This window comes from Peromyscus californicus, unplaced genomic scaffold, assembly GCF_007827085.1.
Source record: "Peromyscus californicus insignis strain IS unplaced genomic scaffold, ASM782708v3 Scaffold_10__1_contigs__length_136768540, whole genome shotgun sequence".
NCBI lineage: Eukaryota > Metazoa > Chordata > Mammalia > Rodentia > Cricetidae > Peromyscus > Peromyscus californicus.
Genome location: NW_026294391.1, coordinates 134,553,916 through 134,579,658, shown reverse-complemented (window position 1 = coordinate 134,579,658; position 25,743 = coordinate 134,553,916). Strand labels below are relative to the sequence as shown.

At 50.2% G+C, this 25,743-nt stretch overlaps 2 protein-coding genes across 11 annotated transcripts; both read left to right on the top strand.

Moving 5' to 3' along the window:
- Positions 1 to 25: 25 nt before the first annotated feature.
- Positions 26 to 5,426, top strand: Naa10 (N-alpha-acetyltransferase 10, NatA catalytic subunit). Of its 6 annotated transcripts, none has more exons than XM_052742192.1 (8): positions 26 to 207; positions 607 to 705; positions 1,095 to 1,153; positions 2,174 to 2,219; positions 2,284 to 2,426; positions 2,637 to 2,681; positions 4,353 to 4,437; positions 5,113 to 5,426. In XM_052742192.1, exons 1-8 carry the CDS (start codon positions 187 to 189, stop codon positions 5,344 to 5,346), a joined length of 732 nt encoding a protein of 243 aa, XP_052598152.1. In that variant the 5' UTR covers positions 26 to 186; the 3' UTR covers positions 5,347 to 5,426. The 6 variants fall into 6 exon arrangements, with proteins under 6 accessions (XP_052598152.1, XP_052598164.1, XP_052598162.1 ...); XM_052742204.1 differs by having other exon boundaries at positions 27 to 207; positions 5,025 to 5,426; XM_052742202.1 differs by having other exon boundaries at positions 28 to 207; positions 2,311 to 2,426.
- Positions 5,427 to 5,545: 119 nt separating this feature from the next.
- Arhgap4 (Rho GTPase activating protein 4) lies at positions 5,546 to 25,702 on the top strand. Of its 5 annotated transcripts, none has more exons than XM_052742126.1 (22): positions 5,546 to 11,405; positions 15,869 to 16,076; positions 16,154 to 16,316; positions 16,517 to 16,579; positions 16,864 to 17,076; positions 17,987 to 18,115; positions 18,224 to 18,445; positions 19,761 to 19,862; positions 20,034 to 20,225; positions 20,323 to 20,407; positions 20,660 to 20,687; positions 20,851 to 20,953; positions 22,120 to 22,180; positions 22,266 to 22,343; positions 22,424 to 22,558; positions 22,654 to 22,759; positions 22,850 to 23,083; positions 23,159 to 23,226; positions 23,314 to 23,497; positions 23,823 to 23,909; positions 24,222 to 24,321; positions 25,271 to 25,702. In XM_052742126.1, exons 1-22 carry the CDS (start codon positions 11,339 to 11,341, stop codon positions 25,502 to 25,504), a joined length of 2,862 nt encoding a protein of 953 aa, XP_052598086.1. In that variant the 5' UTR covers positions 5,546 to 11,338; the 3' UTR covers positions 25,505 to 25,702. The 5 variants fall into 5 exon arrangements, with proteins under 5 accessions (XP_052598086.1, XP_052598109.1, XP_052598101.1 ...); XM_052742149.1 differs by lacking the exon at positions 25,271 to 25,702 and adding an exon at positions 25,066 to 25,237; XM_052742141.1 differs by lacking the exon at positions 19,761 to 19,862.
- Positions 25,703 to 25,743: the final 41 nt, after the last annotated feature.

Below are 25,743 nucleotides of genomic sequence, written 5' to 3'. Positions count from 1 at the left end.
AGGCGGATCCTGTAGCCGCGCACTTCCGCTGCAGACTAGTCGGAGCGGCTGGTCTCTTCCGCCACCGCCTCCTGGGAGTTTGGCCCTTGTCCCAGCCCCGGCCCCTAACGTCCGTGCGGTGCTTCTGAGTGGCCGCTGAGCGCGCGCGTTCACAACCCACGAGGACTTGCGAGCTCCGCCGCTGTGATGAACATCCGCAATGCTAGGGTGAGGTGATGGGGAGACAGCCTGTCCGCACCGAGTGGGCTCCTTGCCGGGTGACCACGTGTGCATGCTATTGAGGGACCTGGTGCTGTGGCCCCCGCACGTCTGCGGCTGCTGGACCTTAAGGTTGCTGCAACCTGTTTTAGACATCTTGGGATTATAGTATCCCGCGTTTGCCTGATGTCAGGGCTCCGCAACTTCCAGGCGCTGCTACTTGGTCCTGGAACTGGCGCGTTTTGCACGGCGCATTGAAACCAGGCTTGTGCAAAGTCAGATAGTCACAACCCTGCCCTGCCTGGGGGAAGGGGAGGTCCAGAGATAACAGAGAACAGAGGTCTCGCGTGCGTGAGGCCTTCTTAGTCACTGAAGTCCTGCACTAATCGTGTCCCCACTGTCACGCAGCCCGAGGACCTGATGAACATGCAGCACTGCAACCTGCTCTGCCTGCCGGAGAACTACCAGATGAAGTACTACTTCTACCACGGCCTGTCGTGGCCCCAGGTAGGCAGCTTTTGCGTTTTGTAGGGGTGTAAGGGACAACAGGAGGGAAACATGGATCTGAGTGGGCTAAAAGCAGTGGGCAGTGAGGTACAGTGCCTTGGTACAGTGAGGCCCGGGCTGATGGGGAAGCCTGGCAAATTGAAAAGTTGTATGTAGGAACTGTAAGCTAGACACAGGTTGGAGATGGGATTCCCACCTGTGCCTGTGCTCTTCCAAGAGGGGGCACAAGTGTGGAGTAGGGAAACTGGGCCCCTTGCATTCCAGGTCACCAGTTGTCACAACTCAACAATTTTTGCAGCTTCCTACTATCTTACACAAAACAGGAGGCTGGCAATGAGCTCTAGCCTGTTGCCTGCTCTACCTGACTTCCTTTTCTTGTCTGTTACCAGCTCTCTTACATCGCTGAGGATGAGAATGGGAAGATTGTGGGGTATGTCTTGGCCAAAATGTGAGTCACCAAGGAGGAAGAAAGGAGCCTAATGCTAAGACTGGGTGTTGAGGAGCTGGGGGAAAAGCTTTGGAGAAGGGATTGGGAAACCAATACCTCCCATGTCTGGTGAATGCTGCTATGGATTAGTTTTAAGAGGGGTTCTCATTCTTTTGTCCAGATTTGCCTCAAATTTACAGCAGACTTTGTGCTGAGCTTCCTGAATGCTGGGATTAACTATGCCCAGTTTGCTGTGGATTTTTTTTAAATTTTATTTTATTTTATTTTACAATACAATTCAGTTCTACATATCAGCCACGGATTCCTTTGTTCTCCCCCCTCCCGTCCCCCTCCTCTTCCCCCCAGCCTACCCCCTATTCCCACCTCCTCCAGGGCAAAGGATTTTTTTTTTAATTAACAGGTTGTTTGTAGGGTAGCTCTAAGTTGACAGAAAAATTGAGCAGAAGGTACTGAGTATTTCCATACACCCCTCCTCCATATCTGTTCCCTCACTACCATATATGGTGCACTTATTAGAAGTGAGAAACCAGCACAGATTTTGTTTAGACTCATGTTCTCATTGTTGTGCTTCTGTCTGTGTTGCATGCCCTCTGAGTCGGACAGTTGAAGAGTGTCTGTCCACCTTTAGGGTATTCCATACTTCCTACAACCTCTAACAACAAGGTCACTTTTTCAGAATGTTGCAGAGTTGGAATAGGAACTGATAGCTCTTTCAAACTGGATCCCTTCATTTAGTGCTTTGCATCATTCAGTACTACTCTTTTTGTGGCTTAACAGCTGACTTTTTTTCTTTTGGTCAATCATAGAGCAATGTTCTGTTGACACTGCACATATCTGGTGGGTGTATCATGGGGCTTTGAGGAGGGCGTGATTGGTTATTCTGATTCAGAATTTCCTAGTTCTCCTCTGCCTGGGTCTGGGGTGCTATAGGGTCCACCACAAAGTCTACACACTTGCTATGCACAGGTGTCCTAGATAGACTGCACCTGTACCAGGCTCCTTTCTAGCTTTCTCCTCTAGGGAAGAGGATCCAGATGATGTACCCCATGGACATATCACCTCACTGGTGAGTAGAGCTACTGAGGGTTTGGCAGAGGTGGACTGGAGGTAATTGAAGGTAGTCTCCCAAGGTTCTACTCTACCCATTCTTCTCTCAGGCTGTGAAGCGTTCCCACCGGCGCCTTGGCCTTGCTCAGAAGCTGATGGACCAGGCCTCTCGAGCCATGATAGAGAACTTCAACGCCAAATATGTCTCCCTGCATGTCAGAAAGAGGTGGAAGCCAAGCTGGGGGAAAGGGCAATGCTGGGGAGTGGGGAGGAAGAGGTACCCAATTGATAGGGGCTCTGGGGTTTACTACCTTTAGAGGAAGATGGGAAGTAGCATTAATGGGAAAGGAGGACTGGGAAAGGTAGGACCTGGATATGGCCTGCCAACCTGCCTGGCCAAGTTTGTGAAGCTCAGAAGTGCCTTATTCCCCTGCAGTAACCGGGCTGCCCTGCATCTCTATTCCAACACTCTCAACTTTCAGTAAGTAGATCAAGATTTTTTTTTTTAATTGGCATGATCCATCCATTTGACTGAGGTGGGCTGAGAAAGGAGTGGAGGGACTCCAGACATTGCTAGGAAGCCTTCTGTATACTCAGTGGCTGTTCACTGGCAAGCTGACATGGAGAAGGCACCTGCTTTCTGTGTGTGTGGTAGAGCAGGGGTCCAACACATCTTACTGGGTGGAGGAAAGATGGCTGGTGAAGGGCAGTGTGGTAAAGAACACACAAGGCTTCTTAGTGCTGGTCTAGGAGTAAAGAGAGATAGGCTAGGGGGCATGAGCAAAGGCTGAGAAGTGACTAGCACCAGGAAGCATCAGGTGAGAGCAGATGAAAGGGGATGGCAGAGAAAAGGGGCCTTGAGCAAAAGCAATGAGGGACCTATAGCTCTGGATGTCCTAATGGCAGGTCTACTCAAGACATGGGCATCTCCATGAGACTAGCATTGAAGAGAGGACCTGGCAGTACCTACTGCCACATAAAAGGGGGCTGGAATGAACTGATTGGAGGACCCACTGAGTCACACTAGGCTTTGAGGGGGTAGAGTGAATATGAGACCATTGGGACAGGGCAGTGGCTTTCAGGCTTTTCTGGATTCAATACTCAGATTCAGGGAGGGATCTTTGACCTAGTTAAGGATGCCTCTGGTGGGAACTGCTTCACATGCTAAGTCAGCAATTCCCACCACTAGGTGTGGTAGTATATGACTCTCAATCTCTGTACTCAGAAGGTATAGGACTGTGGGTTAGGAGCCTGGCATAGGGAGTTCCAGCTCAGTCTCAGCCACACAGCAAACCCCTATCTCAAGAGGGGGTGCCAAGGAAATAGCTTATTTGTGAGGACCTGAGTTTGATCCCTGGCACCCATGTATAAAAGCCACAGTGTCCTGCACCTGTTATCCTAGTGCTGAGAAGGTTAAGACAAGAGAATCCTTGGGTACACTAACCAACCAGCCCAGTTGAATGGGCAAGGTCCAGATTCAGTGAGAGATCCTATTTTGAAAAAAATAAGGTGGGAAGCAATTGAGGAAGATACCCAACATATACCTCTGGCTTCCACATGCACACATGAGCATGTGTACACACACACACACACACACACACACACACACACACACACACACACCAATTCTCATCTTTAATGTCTTAGGCTGACAAAGACCTTTCTAGGCCATCAGATGGCTTCCCTTCAAGTGTCAGGGCTACTCAAGTGTTCACACACATCTCCCTTCAGCAGTAGCCAGGTTGTCTGTGATGGCCATCTACATGCAGGTACAGTGTCCCTCTTCCCTAGCAGAGGAATTAGCTATATGTTCAGTAAATGACAGGGAGCAGGTCAGAGAGAGGAAGGAAGAGGCAAAATTAAGGGCTTCAATTCAAAAGACACAAGTCCTTGCTAGTCAGGCTATGGGCAGAGTGGTGGCAAGTCCAGGGATGAAAAGCGTCCTGGATGCTACATGCTGCTTGGCTTCACTGGAGAGAGCAGAGAAAGGTATCATGGCTGTTGGAAGAGTCCACTCAAATGAAAAACAAAAAAGGAATCCATTCAGCCTGGCCTTTTGCCTCACCCCCTGCAGGGGGAGATGACACCCACCCCAGTAGCCTAAGAACCAGGAGAATTTGCCCCCAGGCGTGTGTCTTCATCCTACCCCCAGGATCAGTGAAGTGGAGCCCAAATACTATGCAGATGGGGAAGATGCATATGCAATGAAGCGGGACCTTACACAGATGGCTGATGAGGTAAGAGTTCAGCCAGGTCAGGGCAGCAATTCCAGCAGTAGAGAGGATTCTGCATTTGGGAAAGGTGGCTACTTAAGAGCTGCAAGTTGGGGCAGTGGTGGCTGGAAGTAAGACCAAGGTTGAATGGCAGCCCTTGTAGCTATAGAGCTAGGAGTCAGAGTTCCTCTTTCCCTCACTTCCTCAGCCGACAAGTATAGGCATGGCCTTGGTTGACTATAGAGGAGGCCATGGGATGTTCTCTGGGGAAGAAGCCTGGAGGTGGAATAGGAGAGACAGTAGGAAGAGAATTTTCTACAGAGGGATTGGGACTACTAGGGTTGGGGCAGTCATGGCCAGCCTGCTCAGATCTAGGACCAAACTGGGCTGGGGAGAAAGGGTCCCTGACCAAGCCTCCTGGGGTAGGGCAATTTATGGGGCACTACTGTGTCTTGGGAGCTCCCCAGAAGCCCATTTGAGTGCAGCAGGAGCCTTGTCATTTTACAGATGAGGAAACAGGTTTAAGGGCAGAGCTAGGATTGAACTATATCTCTACCCAGTTCTATTTCCTGCCTTGGCCCTACCACTTCTCACTGTGTCCCTTCCCCCAGCCAGCCCCAGGGCCTGGCTCTTGTCTCCTGTCTGGAGACTTAGGCCCTGTCTCTTTCCACCCGCTTCCCTCTGGGCTCCCGGCGGCAGCTGAGACGGCACCTGGAGCTGAAGGAAAAGGGCAGGCACATGGTGCTGGCGGCCATGGAGAACAAGGCGGAGAGCAAAGGCAACATGCTTCTGAGCTCGGGAGAGGCCTGTCGTGAGAAGGGCCTGGCTGCTGAGGATAGTGGTGGGGACAGCAAGGACCTCAGCGAGGTCAGTGAGACCACAGAGAGCACAGATGTCAAAGACAGCTCAGAGGCCTCTGACTCTGCCTCCTAGACCCTGCCCCACCTGGTTCAAGCCTCACCCCGTATGCTTTTACAATAAATGTCACCCTGTGGCCTTGGGGAATTTGTGAATGTGCATAGTGGGGGTGTGCTTCTTTCCAGCTCCTTTATGGCAGGGATATCATCTTCACAAACCAGAGCCTACTCAGCTCACAAGTCAAACGGATTTGGAGAATCTGGCCACCTTCAGCAACTGAGTTGGGGTTGGCAGATAAACTGACTTGGGTGCCCTATTCTGCTGCAACCTTCCTGGCCTGTAGGCCTCATTGACTTCCTTAATAATTTTCTAGGGCTGAACTAAATGACTTCTTGGTTCTAGTCAGCCTCGAATTTCAGAGGCAACTTTCCCATCATGATACTCTTTGCTGCACTGTTTTGCCCTCTTAATGTCCCACTTTTAGCCCTTTCTCCTGGTCATACTTGCTCTCATCTGCAACAGCTCCAGTTCATACCTCCTGGACCCCAAATGCCTAAGTCTAAGTCCAACTTCTTATTTCACTTATCTGGAGATGTCCTAGCCGGATCATGGCCTATTTAGCTACCAGTTGCTCAGGCTTTTCCTTCTTCATTATCCATAATTCTTTCCTCCATACCATCCCAACAGTCATTAGGTCCTGTGGGTTCAATCACATTAATACTTTTTTTTTTTTTAAATTTTAGCTAGGCTGGGTCTTTGTGCCACCACACTCAGTTCATACAGTGCTGGAGATCTAACTCGGGGCCTCTTGGATGTTAGACAAGCACTCTACCAACTGAACCGCATTCCTAGCACTAATTGTTGGCCTCAAAGTCCTGATCCTCTAAGGTGTTCTTTGCATACTGACATTCACCATTACCAGCTTCATTTCCTTTATTTTGTTTATTCATCTTTTTTTAAAAATAATTTATTTAACTTTATTTTATGTGCATGAAGGAGTTAGATACCCTGGAACTGGAGTTACAGACAGCTGTGAGCTGCCATGTGGGTGCTGGGAATTGAACCCAGGTCCTCTGGAAGAGTAGCCAGTGCTCTTAACCACTAAGCCATCTCTCCAGCCCTTATTCATCTTTTTGAGTCAGGATCTCCTTAGCCCAAACCGGCCTGGAACTTATGTAGCCCAACTGGCCTCAAACTTGTGGTAATTCTCCTGCCTCAGGCTCCAAAGTACTGGGATTACAAGTGTGAGCCATCCCAGCCAGCTCCCCCATGAATATTCTGTATTTGTTGCTATGCTGAGACAGTTCTGGTAAGTGCATAAGACAGGGTTTCTCTGTGTAACAGTCCTTACTGTCCTGGAACTCGCTTTGTAGACTAGGCTGACCTTAAACTCACAGAGATCCTTCTGCCTCTGCCTCTGTCTCCCCAGTGCTGGGATTAAAGGTGTGCACCACCACCTGGCTCTTCCCTTCTTTTACAGGGTCTCAAGTATTTCAGGGTGGTCATGAACTAATTTACTATGTAGCCAAGTCTGGCCTTACATCCTAATCCTCTTGTTTTAGTCTTCCAAGTGCTGAGGTTTCAGGTGTGAGTCACCATTCCCAGCTTTTTTTTTTTTTTTTTAAGCAAAAAAGGGAAAAAGTGAGTCAACCTCACTCCTAAATGTGCTTTCTGGCTTTTAAACCATCACTGGTGACCCAAGAGCACCTAACATCTGAGCTGTCACTATACTAACAATTTCCCTGCTCCCGCAAGTGACACAGCGGTCTGTCGCTAGGTTGAATAATTTGTCCTGGAGCTTAGTTCTCTTTTTGGCTGTATAAATGATCCTTCAGAAACTGAGAAAGCTGGAGGGCAGAGCCTGGGAAGAAAAGTTGCGCCTGTGCAAGGCTTCCCCCCTCCCCTTTTCTGATTGTACTTCCTTTGAAAGAGTCTGAGGCTCGTTCCTTTCCGGTTCATAAACCGGTGACGTTCTTAGTTCCCAGGCTCTGATTGGTTTTACAACGCCAAAATAAAGGCCCGTTGAAGAACATGTAGATATGCGGGCGGGCTCGGCGGCGCCCCAGAGTTGGTGGGAGGGAACGCGCGAATTTTCCTAAGGCCCTTGCGGAGGCCCACCCTCTGCCCTGGGTGTCATTGGCGGCGGGTTGAAGTTCTGCTGTCCGCTCCGCCCCTAGTTGGTTAGGTTTCCTGGGCGGAGGTAGGAGCGGTGGAGGGGGAAACCGCAGGCCTGCTAGGCCTTGGGGGCCCAGCACTTCCTTTGTTTCATCCGTCTCTTGGAAGCACCGGCTTTAGGTGCCTTTGTGAGCTGAGGCTGGAAGGCAGAGGGTAGGGTGGCTGGGATTGACTCTAGGGATGCTGCTCCAGAATATACTCTCACTGCCTAATCATTTTTTTTCTCTCCGGAGCCCCACTGTCCTTAGGGTTCGTGTCATCTCCCTCTGTCCACAGTAGCCAAGCAGTCTGATTACATCAGCCGTGTGGTCATCCCTCAGGACCAAATGTACATTCTTCCACGTATTTAAAAAGGTCTTTTTTTTTTTTTTTAAGGTCTTGCGGAGCTGGAGAAATGGGTCAGTGGTTAAGAACACTTGTTGCTCTTCTGGATGACCTAGGTTCGATTCCCAGCACCCACGTGGCTGCTCACAACTGTCTGTAACTCCAGTTACAGTGGATCTGACACCGTCACTCACACAGACACATATATGCAGGCAAAATATCAATGCACATAAGATAAAAATTAAAAAAACAAAACAAAACAGAAAGGGCTCCCAGCACTCCAGGAGACAGAGGCAGACAGCTCTGAGTGGTTTGTGTTTTTGGGTTCTTTGTGATTTTGTTGTGTTTTGTTTTTTGAGACAGAGTGTTCTCTCTCTCTCTCTCTCTCTCTCTCTCTCTCTCTCTCTCTCTCTCTCTCTCTCTCTCTCTCTCTCTCTCTCTCTCTCTCTCAGCTACCGCCTGGCAGCTCTGGGTATTTTATTTCTTCTATAGGTTCTGATAAGTTGCGTAAAGTCAAATACGTTGACCATTATGGTTTCATGTTGAATATAAACAGTTGGATTTCTGACTGGCCTGCATAGTGACACCCTGCCAGAAATAATCCTGTAGATCTAGCTTTTTAAAAAATATTTAAGAGCTCTCTTTTTAAATATTTATTTTTATTTTTGTGTCTATGTATGTTTGTGTGTGTGGGTTCTTTCAGAGTACAGAAGAGGGCATTAGACCTCCTAGAAGTGAAGTATTACATAGTTGTGAGCTGCCTCTGGAATCTAAGAACTCTGTCCTCTGGAAGAGCTCTTAACTACTTTGGAACCATCTCCATTGCCTATCTTTTGGGGTTTTATTTTTGTTTGTTTGTTTGTTTTGACAGAGTCTCCATATATAACCCTGATCTCTGCCTCTAGGTGAGCATCACCTCACCCAGCTTATCTGATTTTTGAGATAGGGTCTCACTCTGTAGCATATAAGGGCTGGCCTGGAAGTCACCCTGCAACCCTGGCTTGCCTCTGAACCACCACTCACCAACTCTCACCCTGCCCTGCAGGTTTTGGAGTCTTAAAACAGGAGCTAGCCAGGTGAGGTGGTGGTGCACGCCTTTAGTCTCAGCACGGGGAGGCAGAAGCAAGCAGATCTCTATGAATTCAAGGCCAGTCTGGTCTACATAGCAAGCTCCAGTCTGACCAGAGCAACTGAATGAGACCCTGTCTCAAAAAGCCAAAAAGAAGGGAGCTGAGGAGAAGGTTCAGTGGTTAAGAGCACTTGTTCTTTCAGAGGGTCAATTCCCAGCACCCACTTGGAGGTTCACAATCATCTGTAATTCCAGTATCTAGTATCTGAGACCTTCTTCTGGTCTCCATGGGCACCAAGCACACACACACACACACACACACACACACACACACACACACACACACACACATTGCACATATAAAAGCAAAACACATAAAATTAAGTGACTATAAATCTAATAAGATTTTTTTAAAGCCAAAAAGGAATAGTCCAGGTGTGCTGGCACATGCCTTTAATCCCAGCACTCAGGAGGCAGAGGCTGGCTAATTCCTGTGAGTTCAAAGCCAGCCCGGTCTACATGGTGAGTTCCAGGACAGCCAGGGCTACAGAGTGAGACCCTGTCTCAAAAAAAAAAAAGGAACATGAGCTAAAGATACAAAAAGCAGTTTCACTCATAGCTTCAGATGCCAAACAAGTGTCCTAAGAGCTAGGGCAATCACTCAGCTTTTCTGTTTTGCCTTTCATTCAGTTTCATGCCAAGGGACTGAATGGGGCACCATTCAGATTCCTGGAGTAAGGACTGAGAACATTTGAAGGCCAGTTCAGTGGCCATTTCTTGTGTGCCTGATTTCTGAATCCTGCCCTGGCTGGGCTCTGCTGGGTGGATGAAGGACTTTTAGGATTAGTCAAGGCTCAGATAGAATGGAAGGCAGGTAGGGTGGGTTGCTTTGACAAATAAAGGGACTTGTGTGAGGCACTGTTAGAATGTGTCTCCTGACAAAGGAGCTCACATGGATGCATGCCCATTCATGTGTTGTGAGAAGACATACAAGCTTGCTTTACTTGATGGAGGATTCCAACATTGCTACTTCTGATACCAGCTTCTGGAAGTCGAAGACTTGGGCCTGTCAACTTCTAGCTAGCTTCCAGGCCTTTTCTTCAAGTCTCTGTGAGCACCTGGCAGCATCTTAGAGAAAGGCTTTGGTACTAAGCAAGTAGAGACCAAGAACTAAGGGAGTAAGTATTCTTTCTGGCCAAGAAAGTTGATTGCATACAATTGAAGAGCCAGAATAGTCTCCCCCTCCTGCCAGAACTCCAGGTCAGTGTCATATGTGTTCACATGCACTTTGATATCCATTCGTGCATGTACAGGTCTGGACTCCTTTTGTATTTTAGCACCTAAGTTCCTTGCCTTTCTCTTACTATCTGTATACCCCAGGACCTTCTCCATCGAACTGAAGACAGGTGGATTGTCATCTGCCTCCTGCCTTCCCAACTGAGTAGAAAAGCCTAGTGTGGTTGTACATACCTGTAATTCTTGTACTTGGCAGAGGCAGAAAGATTGCCTCAAGTTTGAAGCCAGCCTGGATTGTGTAAGGAGTACCAGGCCAACCAAGGCTACAGAGTGAAACCCTATGAACGAGACCCTATCTCTAAACTTGTAATACAAAACATCACAAATTGACCGATGAGTAGGTCTTGCCCTCTGGCTTAGAGTTGGTGGGGGTGGAGCAAATCCCCTTTATCCCTAGATAAAAGAGGCAATAGGAGTTGCTCCCAGGCTGTCTCAGAGTATAGGTCCCTACAGGTGCAAGATGCAAGGGAAAAGAGACAAAAAGAGTCTCTTTCCGGCAGCAGGAAGTGGTAACTACCTATGGGGAAATGAGGCTAGTTCTTTCCTTTGGTGCTGAGTAGAAGGGGAACTGTAGCTGAACACTATTCCTCCCCCTCGGGGCCCAGAAGGGACACAGGCCTGCAGTTCTCTGGGGAACTTCCCATTAGCTGTCAGGGCTCCCTTAGGCCTCACTCAGGCCTGTGACTCCAGGAAGGAGGATGGCATCTGATGTCCAGGGAGGCTGGGGGGAGGGAGGTCGTCTAGGGACTGGAGCAGCTATGGCGCCAATGTCCACTAGTATTGAGGGCCAGTGGGCACAGGGGTGTGGTCTGACTTTGGGGACCACAGATAGCTTTCTGCAGATGGTGAGGAACAGCAGCAGGTGGTCCCAGGCATGTTGGGGCTCTCTTGCATTGGCTGCTTGATGCTGAATCTTAGGGCTCAAGGTGATCTAAGTAGAGGAGCAGAGCAAGACAGCTTGCCTCAAGAGCCGTGTGCTGGGAAGGGGCGCCTTGTCCTTAAGAAGCCCACCCAAGCAGCAGGCAGCGCTTGGTCCTGGTCGCCCCGCCCCTCCCGGGGACCGTGCTGGGGGCGGGGCGAGGCGGGGCAGGGCGGAGCTGGCGGACTGTGCTGGCCTTGGAGCCCCTGGTCCCTGTGCTCCGCGGTCTCGCTTTGCCGCCGCGTGGGAGCATCGGGACTCGAAGGCACGCTCAGCCCTCGACTATGGCGGCGCACGGGAAGCTGCGGCGGGAGCGGGGGCCGCAGGCTGAGTATGAGGCACAAGTCAAAGGTGAGAGGGCGCTTCAGGCCTGGTTTACTGCGGAGACCCCCGAGTGTCCGCTGCTGAACCTCAGATATCCCCGGAACGGGGTGGAGGAGGGAGCCCAGCCCCTGCTTCTTGGAGCCTTTGGCCTCAACTGCCTGCTCATGCCCTTCCTCTCCCCTCTGTACTCAACTTGGCTCGCCTGCTGCTCACTCAGGCAGCAATGACTCTGGTAGCCTGAGGGAAGGGCAGACCGAGAGGGTGGCTTTCTAGATGGATGTAATGGGCCACCTTGACTTTTCTGATGGCCTGACACCTCACTCTTAACACCACTAGAATCCATGAAGCCTTAGCACCTTCGCCTCCCTTTGGCACTCAAATAGCTTGCTTAGGGTTGTTGGCCCTGGGTCAAGTTGAAAGACTGAATGTGAGTTAGAGAAATTCAACTGGACTGACTTTACAGCCTTGGGATATTAGACCTCTGGATTCTGACAAACAGGTCGATGCAAATCACATGCAAATAAGCTTTGTAAGTTCTTAGCTGGCAGCTTCATTTCTTCAGGGTGTGGTAGGTAACTCTTGCACAGGAAAGGAGGCAGCATCTAACTGCCCCTCCCCCAGTTTCTTGTTGCCTCCAGATATCTTGACTCCCATTACCACTCTATTTTTTTTTTTAACCTGTTGTGGATACAAGCTCAGAGAAGCAGTGTCACATAGCACAACAGCTCCCAAGAAGAGGAATAAAATGACCTTTGGATTTTTCCAACCTGTAGATGCAATTCCAATGTTCTTATTTGGTGCAAGCAACTTATACCAAAGTGTGTCTTAGTGATGGTTGCTGCTATAGTGGTGAGCATAGCTGCCTTTGAAAGTTTGACCTAGTCCTCATCTTGGTGTCCAGAGCCAGCTTGAGGTGACTGCAGAGGGTGAGCCAGCAGGTGGAGACAAAGATCCTATCCTACTTCCTCAAAATGTTGAGAAGCAGCTGGGAGGTGGTGGTGCATGCCTTATAATCTCAGCACTCTGGGAGACAGAGGCAGGTGGATCTCTGAGTTCAAAGCCAGCCTGGTCTAAAGAGTGAGTTCCAGGACAGCCAGGGCTACAGAGAAACCTTGTATCAAAAAAAAAAAAAAAACACACAACACAAACAAAAAAACAACAAACATTGTCATGAAGCCCAAGGACCTTGAAAAGTCTTCAATCACTTCAATCAGCAAACACAGGTCAGTTCTCACCAAGAAACTGAAGTTTGGCACAAGACTGTCTTTAAGATAGCCCTTGCTCATTCAGGGTGTCTAGCTTTTGTGGCTTTTATTTCTCATGGCTCTCCCTCAAAAAAAGGAAAAAAGGTCTTCCGACTATGCTGGAACAGGGGCACTGTCTTCAGACTTTAAATTCTGAAAGGTCAGCATAGTCGTGGTTTGGAGGCCATCTATTCTACTCCACTGGTCAGCAGAAGTGAGAGTGAATGCCTGGCTCACAGGAAGTGCTGGAGGGGCCTGGGTCCCAGCTTTGCAATGCAAATATGCAGGATTTCTCACTCCTTTTTGTCAGCAGTTCTTTTGTTTGTTTGTTTGGGTGGGTGGGACTGGAGCTTGGTTTGTAATTCAGGCTAGTCTTGAACTCATTATTTTACTCAAGCTGGTCTGTAACTCGCAGCATCCTCTGCCTCAACCTTCCAGGGCTGGGATAGCAAGCCTGTGCCACCACACTCAGCTGCCAGACCTTTTTTTTTTTTAAATACATCTGTTTTGCTCTAGACTCTGGGAATACTTTATTGTATAAAAGAGAAGCAGTCCTTCTTGGTGGTTCATAGGCCTGAGGAGAGAAAAATTGCACACAGTTGATTTCATGTATGATGATAACTACTGCAAAGGACAGCCAAGGTGCCAAGAGCACATGGGGGCTAGACAAGGGCCAGAGCTAGTTTGGTAGAGTTCTCTTTGAGCTGAGATCTGAAAGCTCTGCCATGGCACAGCCTGGAGTCTTGGGGCAGCAGTTTCCTGCCTTCTGTGGACCTCAGATGCAATTGGCTTGCAATCTATAGCTCTGTGACACCGGCTGGTGTGCATGTTCAGACCCGAAATGCTATTGCTACTGGTGGAGAACCCATACAATACTGTGGTCTGAGGGTGCACTTAGCATTGTGCAGCTATAATAGGTCCCTCCTTGGCAGCACATCCTTTTTGGAGGGCAGGGCAACCTACAAGGAAGGGCATGCTGGGGACTCTTGAGACCCTGCTTGGAATGAACTTAAATTGCCATTCTTCAAAACCTTTAGTCTCATTTAATAGAGATTCCCCTAATTGAAGTCAGCAGCATTAACACTCATCCTAATGAGTGGCTGGCTGGCATACACCACTTCAGCCACAGGAGGCTGGTGACAGTGACACTTGGTATTGTGGGCTTTGCTTTGGCTTCAGTGTTGGGGGTTTGCACACACATACACACACACACACACACACACACACACACACACACACACACACACACACAAGCTCCCTTCTGCCTGACTTGTCCCCATGGTAGAAATTTAGCAATCCAGTGACCAGGTTAAGAAGCCCACCCCAAGAGAGTCCAGTGTGTAGGGTAGAAGGCTGATGAGTAGGCCATGCAGGCAGCTGGATCTGGAGCACCTGGACTCAGGAAAAGAAGTAAGTCCCACCATAGAGTGGAGTCTGAGAGCAGGCAGGGGACATACTGAGAAAGGAAATTAGAAGGGGAGATGGGGAGGTCTGGGCAGGAGATACCTAAGGAGGCCTTTCATCTCATAGCCCTAGGAAAGTCACTGTCAAGACAAAAGTCCACCCATTCTGATCTCTTCACAGTGGATTTCTATTGAACTCTGGGGCTTGCCTTTCAGACTGGCTCCCAGTACCCACCATATTTTCCTTAGACAAGTGTAGTAGCTGCCCCTTGGGCTCTACACAGTAGCCAGAGGGACCCTGAAAATGAAATGAGTCCATAGGGCTCTACCCCCTGGCTTGCCTTTCCCTGGGCATTCAGCTGGAATCCTAGACCACAAGCTTTTGGTCATCTGCCCCCCTCCCCTCCTTCCAAATTCCTCCCCCTTGCTTTTTTTGTTTGTTTGTTTGTTTTTGAGACAGGGTTTTTCTGTTGTAACAGTCCTGACTGTCCTGGAACTCACTCTGTAGACCAGGCTGGCCTCCCGAGTGCTGGGATTAGAGGTGTATGTCACCACTGCCTGGCTCCCCCTTGCTTTTTGTATACTTTTTTTAGAATATATTTTATTTTTTTATGTGCATTTGTGGTCTTGCCATGGGTGTCGGGGTCCCCTGAAACTGGAGTTACAGACAGGTGTGAGCTGCCATGTGGTTGCTGGGAATTGAACTCGGGTCCTCTGGAAGAAGAGTCAGTGCTCTTAACCCCTGAGCCATCTCTCCAGCCCTTGTATACTTTTTTTTAAGGCAGTGTCTCCTGTAGCCCAGGCAAGCCTCAAAGATGTAGCCAAAGATGATCTTGAATTTTGGATATTCCTGCTTGTACTTTTTAAGTATTGCTATTACAGATGTGCACCACCACACTTGGCCTGTGTGTGCATCTTATAACCAATCATTGCTCCTGGCCATTCTACCATAGCTCTCTTCCCAATCTACCATGGCTCTTTTCCCATGCTATCCCTCCCCCACTATGGTCCCAACTCCAGTGGAGCAGGCACTGTGTCTAGAATATGCCTGGAATGAAATAGATACGAAGTCACCATTCTACTAAATGAAGAAATCAATTAGTGTTCTGCTCTGAGGATATGGCTGAAGACCTATCTGTGGACATCCTGCTTTCTAGAAGCCAAGACAGTGTGTCTTTTTGCTTAATGTATTGATACGTGGGTTGTGGTGCTCATCTGGGTCTTTGGTCTGGGTATGTGGGGCATCATGTTGCTAGCAGCTTGCAAGACAGGCAGCTTTTGCTTGAGATATGGGTGAGGGAAGAAGTATTGCTAAATCAAGCCAGAGATAAGATGTCAAAAGGCCTGTGGTGGTGTGGGGCCCTCAGCTATGACTCCCCTGTAGGATAGAGGGAAAAACTCTGGGGTGGGTAACTGCCAGTAGAAAACAACAAACAGAAAACTTAGGCCAGCTCCTCCGTCCCTTCACTTATCAACCTTGACCAGAACACTATGGGACCAGTTTGACCTGGTCTGAAGTCCCTGAAGACTTGGCAGAGTGCCACAGCAGTCCTGCCCCTGAGCAGCTTCTTGTATCTGTTTAGAAGCCACAGCACAGAGTTTTCTGCCTCAGGGCCCTTCCCAAGTGCACAGGGGCTGCTGAGCCTGGGTACCTTGCTTCAGGGCACCCTTCTTTGTTCTGCACTTACTTCCAGTTTTTAGCTCAGTCAGGTGCCAAGGAACCTTTGGTGTGGACAGGATGCCTGTCTGTCTGTCTGTCTGTCTTTGCCTCCCTTACCTCTTACTGGCCTGGTTGGTTCACGCCATGCATGTCGGCCAGGCCTGAACCAAGGTCCCCTTGCAGAGATGCGCTCGCAGTTGAGTGAGCAGCTCCGTTGCCTGGAGCTTCAGGGAGAGCTGCGGCGAGATTTGCTGCAGGAACTAGCTGAGTTCATGCGGCGCCGGGCAGAGGTGGAGCTGGAGTACTCTCGGGGCCTGGACAAGTTGGCTGAACGCTTTGCCAGCCGCAGTGGTCGTCTGGGGGGCAGCAGCCGGGAGCAGCAAAGCTTCCGGTAGGTATCACACTGGCAGCAGTACCTTGTAGGGCCTAAGACCTAGGCTCCCTGGTCTGAGTATTCCTCTGCTACAGGAAGGAGCCGACTCTCTTGTCACCCTTGCACTGCTGGTCTGTGTTGCTGGAGCACACACGGCAGCAGAGTCGAGAAAGTGCCGCCCTCAGCGAGGTGCTGGCTGGGCCCCTGGCTCAGCGCCTGAGTCATATTGCTGAGGATGTGGGACGCATAGTCAAAAAGGTAGGGTAACACAAGTTGTGGAGGGCCTCAGGATCTAACAAAGCCAATGGGGATCTATCTGGAGGTACTGTGGTTAAGAGGCATGGGGGGCCAGGTGGAAGTTGCAACTCAAGGTTGGCTTGTACCAATCTCAGGTGGGATGGGTTGTCACAGGATGGTGGGAGGCAATGCTATGGTCACACATACCCCTTCATCTCTAGAGTAAGGACCTGGTGCAGCAGCTGCAGGATGAGCTCCTGGAGGTGGTCTCAGAACTCCAGACAGTAAGCAGGACCCACTGTGTGCTGATCAGGGGGAAGCAGGAACAGTCTCATGCCATTGCATCTCCCAGTGAGGCTCAAGAGAATGGGTGCTCAGGGATGACCTAAGGGTGGGGGCGGGAGGGAACAGCAGGCATGGGCCTCTATGCTCTGGGGACAGAGTGGTTAGATGACAACATACTTAGGTAAAATGGCCCAACCCTCAGATCTGAATCCCAGGGGCGCTGAGGGGTACTGTTCCTGGTCATGACCTTCAGCAGGGCTTCCTTTCCTGGGCTTCCCTGTAGACCAAGAAGACATATCACGTGTACCACTTGGAGAGCATGAATGCTGAGACCAAACTCCGGGAAGCTGAGCGGCAGGAGGAGAAGCGGTCAGGCCGGAATGCCCTGCCCACCAGCACTGCTGCCTCTGCCAGCACCACGACTACTGTTACCACCACTGAGACAGGGCCCCTCCGAAAGAGCTCTCTCAAGAAAGGAGGGCGGCTAGTGGAGAAGGTGGGCCTGGAAAGCTGTGGGCCCCCTCTCTGTCCAGCTCTGATGGCTCTGGCCTTTGTCCAGGGGGCCTTTCTTCCTATAAGCTCTTGGCTGTCCCTGGGGCAAAAGTGTGGGGGAAGAACCATAGGCCTCTAGCAAGTTTTTTTTCTTCCTGGTCAGACCTGATAGCTCTGAGATTTCAACAGACCTGAAAGATAGGGAAAGACACAGTGAAAGATTGGTTCTATCACATTATGCTCCAAGCATGTTGCCCTGCTAGAGCACAGAGCTGTAGTACTCTAAGCCTGGATGACTTTTCCCTAGCTAGCTTTTAGGAGTTTTTAGGAGCACAAGAACTCAGGATGAGTGAGACTCGGTGCCATTCTGGGAGAAGCATTCAAGGGGACCCCATGGAAAGAATGGACAGGCTCCAAGCTAAGTGGGGCTGAGAGCAATGGCTTTTGTTTTGTGCCACCCCCATGTGGAGCCTAAGTGGCTTTCTCATACATTTTCCTAGTTCATACCTCTGTCACAGGGTGTGAATATGAATGCCTTTTATTTAGCCATCTGTTTCTATGTGTCCTACTTCCACTTCTTTGGAGAATGACGGTGAGGCATGTTGGGGACTCAAACCAAGGTAAGAGCGGGGGTGAGGGGATTAGCCCTTGCCAAGAGATCAAAAGTAGCCAGTTAAGAGCTAGGGAGTCAAGACAGGTTGTGGGAGTCGAGTAGGAGACTCTGTTCACAGTAGCACTGAGCACTGAGGGTGCACCAAGGGTTGGTGTGTGGCAGCATAAAGAAGTTCATGTCAAGTTAAGTATGAGGGACTGTGGCACATTGGGCATGCTTGTTGGTAGAGGGAATGTGAAAAAGTAGAGATAAGAGTGGTCTCCACATGGGTGACCCTGGTGTGCCTTGGTGTCTTGAGCAGCGTCAGGCCAAGTTCTTGGAGCATAAACTTAAGTGCACTAAGGCCCGAAACGAGTACCTGCTCAGCCTGGCCAGTGTCAATGCCGCCGTCAGCAACTACTACTTGCATGATATTTTGGACCTCATGGATGTAAGTCCTGTGTGGGCAGGCAAGTGGACTATGGTATTGGAGCTTAAATGCTTGGAGCCATTGGCTCTGGCTTCAGGCCCACAACAGTGTCTGCTTGCTTCTTCCCAGTGCTGTGACACAGGTTTCCACTTGGCCCTGGGGCAGGCCCTCCGGAGCTACACAGCTGCAGAGAACCGCACCCACGCCTCTCAGATGCAGGGATTGGGCAGCCTGGAAGAGGCTCTGGAGGCCCTAGATCCTCCAGGGGACAAGGCCAAGGTGCTTGAGGTTCATGCCAGGGCCTTCTGTCCCGATCCACGCTTTGACTACCAGCCCCATGAAGGTGATGAGGTGAGGGTTAGTTTATTGCACCCCCTACTCCTGCTACCCTTAAAGCCCAAGCATGATTTCAAAGGGCTTCACATTCTCTGGATTTCATGCTAATGTGGGTCAGTCACATAATTTACACTTTGCTAAAACAAAACAAACAAATTCCAGGATGCTGAAGGTCCTTATTTCTCAGCTCTTTAATCCATGGCCTCTGGCCCATTAGAACAGTTTGCTGTGGCAGTTCACTTAGGGGGCTGCCATCAAACACAATGCAACCACAGCATGTCCAGATGGCTGACCATACAGTATACGTTGAAAACTCTTTGTAGCCATATATGGTAGTGCATGCCAGTCATCCTAGCACTGGGGAAATGAAGACAAAAGGATTACCCTAAGTTTAAGGCTAGCCTGGACTACATAATGAAACCCACAGCTTGGGCTTCAGTGTAAAAACCTGTCAACAAACAGACAAACTGACAACACCACCAACAAATTTCATAATAAATACTTGGGAGGAAATATAGCATGCAGAATAATTTCTTCTTTCTTTCCTTCCTTCGGGTTTTTTTTTTTTTTTTTTTTTTTTTTGGTTTTTCGAGACAGGGTTTCTCTGTGTAGCTTTGCGCCTTTCCTGGATCTCGCTGTGTAGACCAGGCTGGCCTCGAACTCACAAAGATCCACCTGCCTCTGCCTCCTGAGTGTTGGGATTAAAGGTGTGCACCACCACTGCCCAGCAGGGTTTCTTTACGTAACAGCCTGGCTGTCCTGGAACTTGCTTTGTAGCCCAGGCTGGCCTCGAACTCAGAAATCCACCTGCCTCTGCTTTCCCAGTGCTGGGGTTAAGGGCATGTACCACCACCACCTGGCATACGGCATCATTTCTTTCTTTCTCTTTCTTTCTTTCTTTCTTTTCTTTTCTTTCTTTCTTTTTTTTTTTTTTCCAAGACAGGGTTTCTCTGTGTAGCCCTGGCTGTTCTGGAACTCTCTCTGTAGATCAGGCTGGCCTTGAACTCACAGAGATCTGCCTGCATCTGCCTCCTGACTGCTGAGATTAAAGGTGTGCACCACCATATCAGGCATACAGCATCATTTCTAACCTGACATCTGTCCTCATCTCATAAACTTTTAGAGTAGAGTGCTTACCTAACATGCATGAAGAAGCCCTTGGTTCTATTCCCAGCACCCCATAAACCTGGCATGGTGGTGAATGCCTGTCATCCTAGCACTCAGGAGTTGGAGGCAAGCAACAGAGATGTACCATGTTTCCTCAGGCCTATCCTTAATGCCTTGTCTGAATTCTGTGCCCTGGCCTAGTCCCTGGTACTACCCTCTGCAGGTGGCTAAGATCCAGGTTGAGATGGAACTTCGGGATGAGATTTTGCCCAGAGCCCAAAACATCCAGAGTCGCCTGGACCAAAAGACCATCGAGACAGAAGAGGCATGAATGGCCAAGCCTGGGGTGGGAACAGGCCTTAGAGCTTTCTTCAGCTTCAGCTGCCCAGACAGTTCCTTCCTAGTTGGCAGTAGCTTTCCTTTCCTCTTTCTGCAGATTTAGGCTTCTTTGCTCCCACTCTGTCCTCTACTCACTGCCCTGGCACTGTCCCCTCAGGTGAATAAGACACTGAAGGCAACACTTCAGGCTCTGCTAGAGGTGGTGGCATCAGAGGATGGGGACATGCTGGACCCTTTGCAGGCCAGCCCCTCCACTGAGTCCCTCAAGTCCACAAACTCAGACCCAGGCACCCGACAGACAGGCCGAAGACGGAGCCAGCAGCAGGAGACAGAGACCTTCTACATTACGGTGGGGCTGGACTGGCGGAACAAGGCCACAAAGGGCAGCAGAGGGAAAGGAGGCTGAGTTGAGGTTCAAACTAGGGACTCTTCTTTGGGTTTTCCAGAAGCTGCAGGAGTATCTGAGTGGCCGGAGCATTCTTGCCAAGCTGCAGGCCAAGCATGAAAAGCTGCAGGAGGCCATACAACGAGGTGGGTCCTGCTCCAGGTACACCCTCTCTAGGGCCCAAAGCTGCCCCTGTCCTCCTCCCTCTGATCTGATCCATGCTCCTCCTTGACCAGAGAGGTTGTTTGGCATGCAGGGACTAACCGAGCATAGGTACTGACTTCTCTTCTACCCCTTGATCCTTTTACTATCCTGAGCTTTCAGTCCAAGCCTCCTCTCTCTGGGGTTAATTGAAGATCCCTAGCCTGAGAGACAGACCAATATTTTCTCCTTTCCAGGTAACAAGGAAGAGCGAAAAACATCTTGGTGAGTCCTTGATGAGGTACTGGCATATTTAGAGGTCCCCATCTCCCTATTCTTACTATCTAGCTCTAGCTCTACTGCCAGCACCCTGTGGCCTGGCTGGCTTAGGGATGGGAAGGCTTCTCCATGGCTTGTTCCCCTAAGAGGAAGTTCCCATTCTTTTCAGGACCCAGTGCACAGAGAGAAAATTCCACAAGAGCCACCATACCCTTCCTAACTCCCAGTGTAACCAGAGACTCTTTGGAGGTGACCTGGAGAAGTTTATCCGGGTATTTGCTTTGCCCCACACTCCAACTCATTGGAGGCCATCCCTGTCCCTTCTGGTCTTTCTCCAGCTTTGGTGGCCCAAGCAACTGCCTAATCCCAGTGCTCTCTAGTCCCAACCTTCCTGGGTGGAGCTCAAGTGCCTCTTCCTATGCAAGCCATTTGCCAGTGCTGCTGAGGTCTCCCTGGGCTTCCCAGTGTCCTGTACACAATTAAAGGGAACTATTTTTTTTGTTACTGTTGTTTGCTTTTTGTTTTTTGAGACAGATTCTCACTCTGTAGACCAGGCTGGCCCCAAACTCACAGAGACCTGCCTGCCTCTGCCTCCCAAGTGCTGGGAATAAAGACATGTGCCACCACCACCCAGCTTTAAAGGGAACTCTTAAACTCAGAAAACCTGGAGCTCCAGGAGCTGGGTTCAATTCCCAGTACTCACATGGCAGCTCATAACTGTCTGTACCTCCAGTTCCAGGGGATCCGACACCTTCACACAGACATGAATGCAGGCAAAACACCAATGCACATAAAATCTTTAAAAATTAATACTTGAAAAGAAAAAAGAAAAGAAAACCTGGGGCGGCAACATTTTTAGGGATAAGGTGTTCAGAGTTCCCCCCATGTGATTAGGATCAGCACAAGATGCTTATAGGCCATACTTCTAGCCCGTATGGCCTTGACAATTCTAAACAGCAAAAAAAGGAATGCAGTGGAGATCTGAAAGAGCCAGGTGTGGCGGTGTAGCCTTTAATCTAGCACTTAATGGTTGGAGGCAGGAGGATCAGGAGATCAAGGCTAGCCTCAGCTACATAGCAAGTTTTAGGCCAACCTGGGGTTAATGAGGTGCTGTCTCAGACAGAAGGGAGGAAAAAATAACAGTATCATTTGCAATTGTACCATTATGTACCTAGAGTATTCATAAGAATCAAACCATCCCTAAAAATGAGCAGATATAAGTTTTGCAGTGTTTTGACTGAAAGTCAACACCTGGATTTTGATTGCCTTGTTACAGTTGCAACAATTTACAAATAAAAGGTAAAGTGATGGCACCAGCAAATCAGTTTCTTCATGGAGATTCCAATAAACTACACTATAACACTATTAGGAGAAAAGCGATAGAATGACCAGAGGACATGCTGTGTCCTAGTGAAATAAATGTGTTCTCTGTCTCCAGAGCTCAGGCCAACCTGTGCCCCCTGTGGTGGAGAGCTGTATCCGTTTCATTAACCTCAATGGTAAGTGTAGCCTATTTTCTGCCACCCTGGCACTGGGTATTTGTGAGAGAAGGGATTCTGCCTATCAGCTCCTTGTCTTCCATAGGCCTGCAGCATGAAGGCATCTTCCGGGTATCAGGTGCCCAGGCCCGGATCTCTGAGATCCGAGATGCCTTTGAAAGAGGTGAGGACCAATGGATAAGTGTGGCAGTGGCTTCAGTAGGCACGGGTAACCTCTTCATTTTATCATGTTATCCTCCACAGGGGAGGATCCTCTGGTGGAAGGTTGTACTGCTCATGACCTAGACTCAGTGGCTGGGGTACTGAAGCTGTACTTCCGGAGCCTGGAGCCCCCACTCTTCCCCTTGGACATGTTTAATGAGCTGCTGGCCTCAGCAGGTGAGGCCCGAGGCCAGCTGGGTAGGAGGACCACCCACTAATGCTAGTGGTTACAACTTTACTCAGTCTGCTCTCTTGGGCTGCCTTGACCACAGAACTGGAGGCTGTGGGTGAGCGGGTGGAGCCTGTGAGCCATCTGCTGTCCAGACTACCCAGACCCGTGCTAGTAGTCCTGCGATATCTTTTCACCTTCCTCAACCAGTGAGTACTTTTGGGGAGCCAGTTGGCTGTTGGGGGTGAAGGGGTCACTAGTGCTGTAGCTCCCTGCCTGTGACTTGTGTATTTCTCCAGCCTGACCCAGTACAGCGATGAGAACATGATGGACTCCTACAACCTGGCTGTATGCTTCGGGCCCACACTGTTGCCTGTGCCTGCTGGGCAGGACCCTGTAGCCTTGCAGGGCCGGGTGAACCAGCTGGTGCAGACTCTTATCCTTCAACCAGCTCGAGTTTTCCCATCCCTGACTATGTTGCCAGGCCCCATCTATGAGAAATGCATGGCACCACCTTCTGCCAGCTGCCTGGGGTATGCTTTGGGGGCTTCTTGGGGGAGAGGGAATTTAGTGGAGGAAAGCTTGCCTTACTCTGCTTGAAACATCAGGGATGGCCAGTTGGAGAACCTTGTTGGGGAGCTGGAGTTGGAAGCTGGGACCACAGCTCAGGAGGATGGTGAGGAGGGATCAAGCAGGGAGGCTCTACCCCATCCTTTACCTGTGTACCCACTCTACCCTCAGCCTGACCCTCTTTTCCTGACAGACCAGGAAGGAGTTGTGGAGGCTGTGGCCTGCTTTGCCTACACTGGCCGGACAGCCCAGGAGCTGACATTCCAGCGAGGTGATGTGCTACGGCTGTATGCTCGGGCATCAAGTGACTGGTGGCGAGGGGAGCATGCTGGTGTGCAGGGACTCATTCCCCATAAGTACATCACACTGCCTGAGGGGTGAGTGAGCTGTAGCCCTGGGGAGGGTCCCATTGTATCTGCCTTGGATCCCCTGGCCTGTGATGTTCATGGTTGCTTTTTAGCCCATACTGAGCATAGAGTCTCCCGGCCTTCTTTCTGGAAGTAGCCACTGTCATTCTGACATGCTCAATAGGACTTGTTCTAACCAAGGTTGCTGCCCTCCCCAACCCTAAAACAGAGTCTATAGGCCTGGGTTGCACCCAAGAACAACTATTCCCAACTCCTTTGATCGAGGAAGGGGACATTGACCTCCAAGCTCCAGCCAGGAAGGATTCCAAAGCAAGCCAGTCTTTTTCCTTCCCAGGGATGAGAAGCAGACAGCTGGTCTGCAGGCCACAGCGGAATCTGTGAGCCATCCAGAGAGCTTCCTGACCTTGGAGTTTACCAATCGGTGAGCCAGGAGAAGACAGGCCTTTAGAAAGACCCCTCAGCCCATGGGTCAGAGGCTACCTGCACTGTTAAGCTTGAGGATGTGGGTGGGCTCAGGCTTTGGCCACATGTGATTGGGGGAGTTGTTGCATAAAGGACACTAAGTGTGGACAGAACAGAGTCATCCTTATTTGTGGCTGGGAGAGGTTCTAAAGGAATTTGGGGACCATGGAGGCTCACCTCTTTCCTTGGCCATACCTAAAAGATGGGCACTGCCAGCTTAGGTCAAGGATTTCCCAGGGCCATTGCCAATCTTCCTATTTATGCCTTGTAGGCTGGAACTAGGCACCCCACCTGAGGCTGTGAGCCCCTCTGGGCACAGACGACACTGTTTGGTCCCCACCTCCCCTGAGCAACATGTGGAGATGGATAAGGTAAGAGCCAGGACTGACTATGGGGCCAGGAAGGGGTGCCTCTTCTACATGGTCTCTGACCTCCCCAAGGTGAGGCTCATTGTTATTGTCCTTGGTCCCAGTCCAGGGGCACCTGGTGCCAGCAAGTCAAGTCACAATCTAGGGAGGGGCATGGGGACAAGGGGGAAGAGACAGAGTGGGTGGGACAGGGATAGGGGCACAGAAGCAGAGATGAGAGAGCAGTAGATCATCAGCCCAGCTGTGGTATGGGACTCACAACACTCTTGAGCTAGAGAGAAGCCAGACTGTTTAGGTTGGTGTGGGCTAGAGGCTCCAGGATAGACTTCAAGGCTGGCACTTAGAGCTAGGCTTAGTTGCTTAGCAAGCCAGGGAGAGTGAAAGAACAGCTGACTGAGGAAGGAAAATAGTCTCAGAACAAGGCTCTGATGAGTGCCACAACTTGGGGAGTCCCTTTTATACAGTGGATCCTTTGAGTCCCTATGAACTAAGCAGGGAATCCTTGAAGACAGTTGCTAAGTCTTAGGAAGAGTGTCCCCACTCCTAGGCCTAGGGAGCCTAGGGAAGGCTGGTAAACACACAGGAACTAAAGCCTGGCAGCTGGGAGACCCAGGGGAAGACACTGACCCAGGAGTCCCCAGCATGTTGACAGCCCCAGAGACCATGATGGAAGCTGTGATGTCAGCCAGAGAAAGAGTAGGGGTGAGAAGAGGGGGGACCCAGGGCTCAGAGGGGCCTCCTCTTCAGAGCCAGACTAAGAAGTTACTGTCTGACAAGCAACACTGAAAGTGACTGGAGGAAGATAGCTGGAATGGAGTCGGGGAGGTGGCCTGGAGGCTCAAGCAGTCTCCCATGTCCCCTGGAGAAGAGAGCCTGGCTGCTGCTGTGATGTGGTAACCAAGGTCTCGGGTTGGGGAAACTCACTGTGCCCTCCATTTTTCCTTTCTGCTAGGCTGTGGCCCAGAACATGGACTCTGTATTTAAGGAGCTCTTGGGAAAAGCTGCTGTCCGCCAGGGACATGGGCTAGCATCTACAGCCACCCCCAGTCTAGGAACCCGAAATCTGAAGCCCCTGGCCTGCAGCAGCTTCGGCAAAAACAAAGTTTTCTCCCGGGGACCAGGGGCTCCAGTTTCCCCCTCAGTCTCCCATCCCCAGGGTCCAGACTCAACTCGCAAGCCACTCTGAGGCAGCTTACCTCCAGCAGTCACCAGACCACATTCCCCCTAGGCCTGTTGCCTCTCCACAGCCCTGCTCTAGGCCTCTTTGAGAAGTAACAAAGGAAGGAGGCTAGAGTTAAGCCCTTCTGTGCCTTTGCTGGGAAATCTTAGGCTGTGGCTGTGGAAGATGGAAGTTGCAGCAATTCATAAAGACCCATGCACTGGTTGCTGTTGTAATAACCTACACTCTGTTTCGTGGGGCTAAAC